The following is an 8,820-nucleotide window of genomic DNA, read 5'->3' as shown; positions in this document are numbered from 1 at the left end:
TTTTTACAGAGAGGAAGGGAGAGAGATAGAGTTAGAAACATCGATGAGCGAGAAACATCGACCAGCTGCCTCCTGCACACCTCCCACTGGGGATGTGCCCGCAACCAAGGTACATGCCCTTGACCGGAATCGAACCTGGGACCTTTCAGTCCACAGACCGACGCTCTATCCACTGAGCCAAACCGGTCTTGGCATCCAATCTTTTTTTAAACTTGCAATTTGATGGGAGTAAAACACATAGCATAAATTTGTCCTCATAAATTATAAGCGAGGTAGAGAACTTTTAAAATATACTTATTGACTATATATTTCTTTCTTTAAAAGCTCTGTTCATGTCCTTTGCCCATTTTTGTTCCCTATCTGGTGGCTATTATTTTTCTTTTCTTTTTTTTTAAAGTGCTCTTCTCTACTAAGGAAATTAATCCTCTGATTATTATGTACTGTGAATATTTTTTAGCTTGCTATATGTTTTTTGACTTTGCTTATGGTGTGCCTTGCCACATTTAGTTTTTATTTATCACATATTTTATTGCTTTTAGATTTCTTGTCATGTTATACATCATCTAAGATTATGAAAAAGGAAGACAAATTTTTTACTTAGTGTTTTTCAGATTCAAATATTTGATCCATTTGAAATTCATTTTTAATAAGTGTTAGAGATCTCTAATATAGTTTTTCAAAATGGATAGCTAAGTTGTTTCAATATTATCTATCAACTCTTCTTTTCTGTATGAATATTTGTATACTGACCCTGTTTCTAGATCAGAATCCATTTCTTTATGGCCATGCAGACATGTGATTAGTTGAGATTTTTAGAAGGTTTTTGAGGTCAGTGGAGCAATAAAAGGTGATAGACTAGAACCATTTTATCTTCCTTTTTTGTTTTAAAGATAGATAAATATCTTTCAAGGAATAGTTCTAAATCCAGTAGTTCTTTATCTGGACATAAACATACTCTCATGTGACTCTTAGATGACTGATATCTCTGGAGGGCAAGGCGAGTCTGGGATGACCTTCTAAGGCAGCAATTTGCAACGTTTTTCATACCACAGCACAAATTCAGTAATTACTAAAATTCTGCAGCACACCAAAAATGTATTTTTTGCTGATCTGACAAAAAATAGATATAATTTTTATTCATTCACACTGGATGGTTACTGTTGTGTTGGCTGTTGTTTTTTGTTTTTTTGTTTTTTTTAATTTGACAATTTAAGGGAAAAGAGGTCAGTACCTCTGACTAAATAGTCAGGTATTGAATGTTTTAGAAATTCTTGCAGCACACTGGTTAAAAATCGCTGTTCTAAGGCATACTTATTGAGAGTTTTTAAGAAAATGATTAGGATTTTAAAATGAGTTTGAACTGCTAGGCAATAAAAACCTGTTAGTGCCTACGCACTAGCTAATTCTGTACTTGCTACAAGGAGACAAAGAATATGTTTGTTAAAATAACTGAAATGAAGAAATGGTTATTAGTCACTACTTAGTACTCTTTAGTCATCTTTAGGAATTTAGTCACTACAGGCCTTGATTGTTTTTATTTTTAACTTTTTTATGGTGCACAATGCATGACTAGGGCACAGAGACCCCTAGTTTTACTTCTTTGCTCAGTTACTCACTGGCCATGTGACTTGTGGTCAAGTTGTTTAATTTCTTTGATTCTTAGTTTCTTCATTTTTTAAAAAAGATATGAAACCAACTCTTTTGCTTATCTACTGGGTTGTTATAAAGAATAAATGAGATGGTGCATGAGAAATAGTTCATAAATGTTAGCATTTGTAGCAGGTTTAATGAGGATGAAGATTTAGAAATTTGGGCTCCATAGTAACCCCTGAAGGAGAAGAGTTGCGGAAATAGGTTAGGAATGAATAGCTAGTGAGAAAGTGAAGGTGGGAAGTGTAAACCACTTTGCTAGTGTTATCAGAGAATTGCACGGGTGGAATTTCTTTATTGCTAGTGGGAGTAGGGTTCTTGGGACGCTGCTGGAATAGGAATTTCCAGAGGCCCCCACGGGAGGATGAGATGTGGTAGGAAGCTTTATTTGTGTGGAGTTATAGCCCTCGGTTTCTAGAGTCCTGATTTCCTTGAACCAGTCCTGGAAACGGTGCAGTGCAGCTGGGGACCCAGCAGAGCTGAAAGCAAAGCCATTCTATGATTTCTTCAAGAATTATTCAAACAAATTTTAGCGAGAGCTTAAAAAATATATATGTGTGTATATATATATGTGTGTGTGTGTGTGTGTGTGTGTGTGTGTGTGTATATTTTTTTAAATGTTGTTTGTGCATTTTTTTAAATATATTTTATTGATTTTTTACAGAGAGGAAGGGAGAGGGATAGAGAGTTAGAAACATCGATGAGAGAGAAACATCAATCAGCTGCCTTTTGCACACTCCCTACTGGGGATGTGCCCTCAACCAAGGTACATGCCCTTGACTGGAATCGAACCTGGGACCCCCGAGTCCGCAGGCCGATGCTCTATCCACTGAGCCAAACTGGCTAGGGCTGTTTGTGCATTTTATTAGTCACAGTTGCAGGATCCACTCAGAGAATCTAATTTCCCATGCTGTCAGAATTGTATCTTATTGCATTATATGATTAATATATAGTTGTAATTACCGTGTATATATATATAGTAGTTTTGTTTTTTCTACTTAGCATTTTTATGTATAAATTTCCTTCTGTTTATATTACTTGTGATTCATTTTCAAGAGCTGTCATGTTTTGTGGTAGTACTGTAGTTTACATAGTCATCCTTTCTGTTTGTTTGGTTTTTAACCTCATGATTTAAATAGTGCTGGTAAAAAAAAAATTGTGCTGGTATCCATCAACTTAAAAGCTACTTTTTCCCCCCCTTAGGCCGGGTTGACATAAAAGAGTTAATTGCAAAGAAGAAACAGTTGACAGCAGAGGCAGAGGTAAGTTAACTCCCTCTTCCAGAAACAAAAATGTAGGGTGTGCCCTGGCTGGTTTTGCTCAGTGGATAGACCAGCCTGCGGGCTGAAGGGTCCTAGGTTTGATTCCCATCAAGGGCATATGCCCAGGTTACGGGCTTGATCCCCATTAGGGGGCCTGCAGGAGGCAGCCAGTCAATGATTCTCTCTCATCATTGATGTTTCTATCTCACTCTCACTCTTCCTTCCTCTCTGAAAAAAAAAAAAAAAGTAGAGTGTTAGGGTAAAGAGTTTTGTTTAGTAAATTTTTAATGATAAAGTCTTTAAAGAATTATTTACCTTTCTTATCAGTTGACATTGTCTGTCCTTCTGTGGAGCAGGAGCATAAGGTCTGCTGCCTTGTCATCCTATATAAGAACCAGGTTGCTCTTTTCTATCCCATCTGTCACTGTCATTTTTCTGACTTTGACCAGCAAAACTTGGTTTTAGTGAAGCATGTTAAAGTTGAATTTCTATATGACTGTCTGTGTGGGTATTTTGTGAAAGTAGCAAGGTTCATAGAAATCACAGGCTTCCAGTAAATGATCCATCTGAATCCAGATTCCCTGTTAGGGATGTAGGGAAACAACCACGTGGAGCCATTTCAGGCTGGGCAAGCAGTCTGTAAATCAGAATTGAGCAGTTCCTTCAGGGAATTCTGGAGGACAAAGAACAATTTTAAAAAATACTGTGTGTGCTTGAATGTAAGTTGACTTCAAGGCAGCCTCCCTTTTATCTGAGATTACTTTAAGAATTTATTGGCCAACATGAATATCTAAATATCCAATGCTATAGATTAAATAGCCCTGTTATTATCTATTAATTTAGTTACATGTGCATGCATGTACATATGCACTTATTTAGAATAACAAATTTAGAAATTTTTATTTTTTAGCATCATATTTATATGGGGTTCTTGGACCCAGTTCTAACATGGGGGTATAGGTTCCCTCCACGCTAACAAGCACTTCTTGGATGCCAGCAAGGGTGTCTCAAGAATTCAACTAAATTCTGATACTATCTACCTGGAGATAAAAGTCAAATTCTGCAGGTAAAGGACTCAGTCCCACAAGACTGCCCTCCCAGATGTTGGAAGCAAGCTCAGGTTACTTATGCTTCTGACATCTGGCTATGGATTGGAAGTTCCAAACCTCCCCTGAAACTCAGAATGCCAGTCTCAAGTCCAGGTTGTCCCCTGTACTTCTGACCCACTGGCTGTAAATCAGAGGTTCCCTGGGTCTGATAAATTTGCTAGAAGGAGGGACAGAACGCAGGAAAACCGGTTTACTACTAGATTACCAATTCATTACAAAAGATAAGAATCAACGGCCAGATGAAGAGATACGGGGCGAGGTCCTGAACAAAGGAATATCTGTCCTTAGGGTGCTGGGGCCTGGCAGGTGGAAGCATTCTGGTTCCCTAGCATGTAGGGCTCACACGCTGGCTTCCTGAGTTTTTATGGAGGTAGTGATGGGACTGAAAGTTCCAAACCTCTAATCACAAGGTTGGTTCTCCTGGTAACCCAGTTGTCACTCATCTTTATTGGACAATTTTCCCCTAATCTTTAAAGTGAGACTATTGGACTAGCTGTCTCTGAGGTCCCCTTTAGCAGTAACATTCTGTATCATAATTGTATAGCTAACTTAAACTTCAGCTCCTAATTCACTATTTCCTGTTGTAAAGGGAAGGGGTAGTCTGTAGATCTTATTGGGCAACTCTTTCAGCTCCACAGAACTAGAGTTGTTAGATAAAATACGGTCTGCCTAATTAAATTTGAATTTCAGTTAAACAACAAGTAGTTTTCTAGTCATCATGCAGTGTTCGAGACAGACTGGAAAGGTTATTTGCTGCTTATCAAATTGAACTGGGTGTTCCTATATTTGTAGTTGCTAAAACTGGCAACCTACAAAAATCCTGAAAATTTATATACAGACATAGAGGAGTTCATAGTAAGGAAAGCAGTGAAGAAGATTGTCAAGTACTGAGCTTTTTAGTCTGAAGGGAAGAAGAATGAAACAGGTTATGACATTAATGGGTTGAAACTAGTGGGTTCAACTGATTGAATCTCTGAAGACCATTTCTAGGTCTAAATACTTTTATAAAAAATGTTAAGTACTTAATTAAAAAAAATATGGTGCTATTGGCGTTATGCAACATTGTGTAACCCTGAGCCATGACCTTGTGAAATCCTTAGAATTGTGTTGTAACAAAACTTGAAAGACCTTGGAACAGTTCAAGGGAAATTCAAATGATTTAAGTCCCAACCAACTTATGTTAATAGATGAATTAGCTTTGTTTTAACATTGTGTTATTTCCTTTTGGTTGTAAATAACAAAATTACTTTGGCTTAAATTTAAGCATATTTGATATTAATGTATCTTGTAGAATCTTGGGAGAAGTTGGACATCCAGGCTTTGGAAAGGGAAATGATTTTAAGGATTTTTAATTGAGATATTCCTGAATTTTTCAGTTAATGAGATTTCCAGTCACTCTCTCCAAGCTCAGAGTTTCAGATTTATGAGAGAATTGGATTTTGGCGAGAAGGGCAGGACCCATATAGTACAGCTCTGGCCTGGACCCTGGATGACTGTTCTCACCTTGAGCACAGGTTCCAGAGAAAAGTGAATATGTTGAGAAGGGTAAAGGAAGTGTCTTCACTATCAATATTTGTAGAACTTTTATTAATGTACACAATTTTATAGAGGGAATGTTAGTATAATATGAAAATTGAACGGATGAAAAATTACTTCCTTTTTCTACTTCTTAAAAATATATATTTGTTGCAACATATTTCATTTGCTTCTTATATAGCATTTCAAGTACTATTGTTTTTCACATCGTTACTTCATGCGATTGCCCAACCACTAAAAGAGCAAACTGTAATGAGTAAGATGCAGATGTCATGTCTGCAGATGAGGACTTCCCTTCATGGTTTGTCACTTGTTCAAGGAACCTCTTTTAAAAAGAGGTTTTTGGATAGTGCCAGTCTATTTCTCTTAGGAAAAAATTGATTTTAGAGGGTGGGGGAGAGAGAGAAACATAAATGTGAGAGAGAAATATCAATTGGTTGTCTCCTGTACATACCCTAACCAGGGATCAAACCCACAACCTTTTTTGTGTACAGGGTGATGCTCCAACGAACTGAGCCACCCAGCCAGGGCCAGAGTATACATTTTTACTGTGTATTTCTTTCTCTCAACTTACTTTAAAAAAAAATTATGCCTCTGTGCCTTTGAAAGGGTTATTTTTATCTATCCATAAATGCCCCTGCTTTTTTTCCATTTAAAGACTTGTTCCAAAATAACCTCTGTTTGGAACCCTTTTGGGAGAGTTATCTTTCTAAAATGCAAGTCTGAACATGTGTATGGTTATACAATGCTTAAAACATTGGTTTCCAGTTGTCCTTAGGATGCATTGAAAATTCTTAAAAAGGCTTAAGTGACCTAGTCCCTAGACTCTGTTTGTCTGTGTTCATCTCTGGTCACTCGTGCATCTGTGCCTTCACTGTGTGTTCCAACCAGAAGTTCTTTGCCTCGAAGTGGTTGTTCCCATTCTTAGAATCTTAAGTTGTGCACTTCCGCTGCTTATTTTAAAAAATGAGGTTTCTTTGAGCTCTAAAATACAGTGATTCTATTTAATAAATTACCTATGCACCTGCTTTTCTAGTTTCTAGTTAACTGCCTATCTTCCATTGTTCTTCTGTCCATCTGTTGTCATGATGAGACAGTCCATGGGTTGGGTGAAATTAATATTAGTAGAGATGAGATTGGGGAGAAAAGCAAAGTAGAAAGCCTGTTACTTTCAGCTTCCTTTCCAGGTTACTGATATTAGACATTACTTAGACTTATTGTGATCACATTCTCGAGTTCTAATTGAAGCCAGTTCCATGCTACTGGAAGGCTCAGAAGAAGGCAGAGTGGAGCGTTTCTTCTACTGTGTTTTTCTGTATTCCCTCTTTATTCTCACCAGCACTGTATTTGATAGATGAAAGGAGGAGGCTAAAGAAATTTAATGGTGTCATGGAAGCGTTCTTCTTTGTCTCCCACTAGCAGCAGCTTCTATCAACTGTAGTTCCTCAGAGAAGGAAGGCATTGAAATGTGGTGGATTTAAATAGCTACCTTTTAATAGTAATAGCACGAAATGACAGAATTGGCTTACTTGCAGTTTTTATTGTGCATTGTTTTGTTTCTGTCTTAAGAGGCTAGCTCTGACTAAGTGGGAAGGGGTTGGAGCTACACATACCTACAGAGTGATAACTATGTCAGGTACTGTGCTGTGCACTTTTGCATGTTTTTGTTTGTTTGTTTTTGTTTTGGGCTTTTTAAAAAGCTCACACAACAGTTTAGCAAGTTAGATGGTATTTATCTCAGTTTTGCTCAGAAAAGTGAAATAGCTTGCCTGAGGTACAAAACAAGTGGTGGAGGTAGAATCTGAACTCAGGTCTCCCTGGCTGAAAGTTCATACCTTTTTTTACTACTTTATTATTAGCACTAAAGACATCTTTTGCTTTACTAGCTCAAGTATAGATTTATGTGCTAGTCACATATAAATTTTACTTCAGGAATAAAAGACATGAATTCATATTAACATAGGAACTTTTTTAGCTCAGCATACCCAAGCAGTGTTCTGATAAGTCAGAGGTGGGAGTCAGAGTTTCTGAAAGTTACAAGGAGACCTAACACTTGTTTCTACCCTCTACTAGCCCTCATGCTATTGAGATGCCTGTGATTTTTATTTTTATTTCTTATTTGGTTCTCTTATCCCTCTGAACTGTTCTTTGTGGCATTCACTACACCATTAACAATTTATGTCTTCGTTGATATAGACAGTGAGCTGTGTAAGAGCAGGCTGTGTGTATCTTGTTCACCACCATAGGTTCTGAATAATAGAAGTCGTCCTTGTTATCCAAATCTCTTTGGTCCCTGAGTTCAGATAGTGAGTTGGGATAACCAGGGATACCCTTATTCATCGGATGACTGTAAAAGAAGAAAAGGTGGGAGTTCTAGAGTATGAGGGGAAAGGGTGGGAATAGGAGGAAAGAGAAAAGAAAAGGGTACAATTGACAAGAAGGATGAGGATAAGGAGATTGCTGTAGGTTTTCTTACTACGTGACTTGAAGTTTCATGTGCTTTGAAATGTATGGTAAAGGCTCATTTGTGGGCAACTAGTAAATAAGGCACAAGACATTGTGCCGTAAGGAGTTGACTACTCTATTCAACTTGAGTTGGGTGGAATAGGACCTGATTTTAGCAGTTTGTACTGACACTTACAGAACATTCATTATGGTGTGTTTTTTTCATGCTATGGTCTACTTAACCCAATACTTAAAATGGGAAAAGAGACTAGTTCCAAAGTATGAGGAAGCCTGCTGAAAGAAATAGCTTGCCTTTCTCAAGATTCCAGGCTCCTTTTTTACTGTTGAGTAAAATATCAATGGGCTGATTGATATGAATAAAGGGTAAAGCTGAGTAAATATCAATAGACAGATTGATGTGAGTCAGGGGTAAAGTGTTAAGACCTACACGGTTTAGACCCCCTTCTATCCCCCCTCCCCTTCTCTCCTGACCTCACTTCTTATCACTCTTTTGCTTAAGTACTGCTTCTTGCTATTTATGGAACATGCCAAGGGTGTTCCTGCTTCAGGGATTTTTATATTAAAAAAAAAACAAACAACAAAAACAGTAGCCCTAGCCGGTTTGGCTCAGTGGATAGAGCATCAGCCTGCAGACTGAAGAGTCCCAGGTTCGATTCTGGTCAAGGGCACATGCCCAGGCTGTGGGCTCGATCCCCAGTAGCGGGTGTGCAGGAGGCAGCCGATCAATGATTCTCTCTCATCATTGATATTTCTCTCTCTCTCTCCCTCTTCCTTCCTCTCTGAAATCAATAATAAAA

General features: G+C 37.9%; 1 protein-coding gene across 1 annotated transcript in view; it reads left to right on the top strand.

The window, feature by feature from the left end:
• The window catches only part of SOAT1 (sterol O-acyltransferase 1), a 39,437-nt gene that overhangs the window by 14,163 nt on the left and 16,454 nt on the right, over positions 1-8,820 (top strand). Inside the window, exon 2 of the mRNA XM_005880251.2 lies at positions 2,854-2,912. Within this exon, the coding sequence (XP_005880313.1) occupies positions 2,854-2,912 (59 nt within the window). The remainder of the gene's footprint in view (positions 1-2,853; positions 2,913-8,820) is intronic.

This window comes from Myotis brandtii, unplaced genomic scaffold, assembly GCF_000412655.1.
Source record: "Myotis brandtii unplaced genomic scaffold, ASM41265v1 scaffold630, whole genome shotgun sequence".
Classification (NCBI taxonomy): Eukaryota; Metazoa; Chordata; class Mammalia; order Chiroptera; family Vespertilionidae; genus Myotis; species Myotis brandtii.
This window is presented reverse-complemented; position numbering and strand designations above follow the sequence as displayed.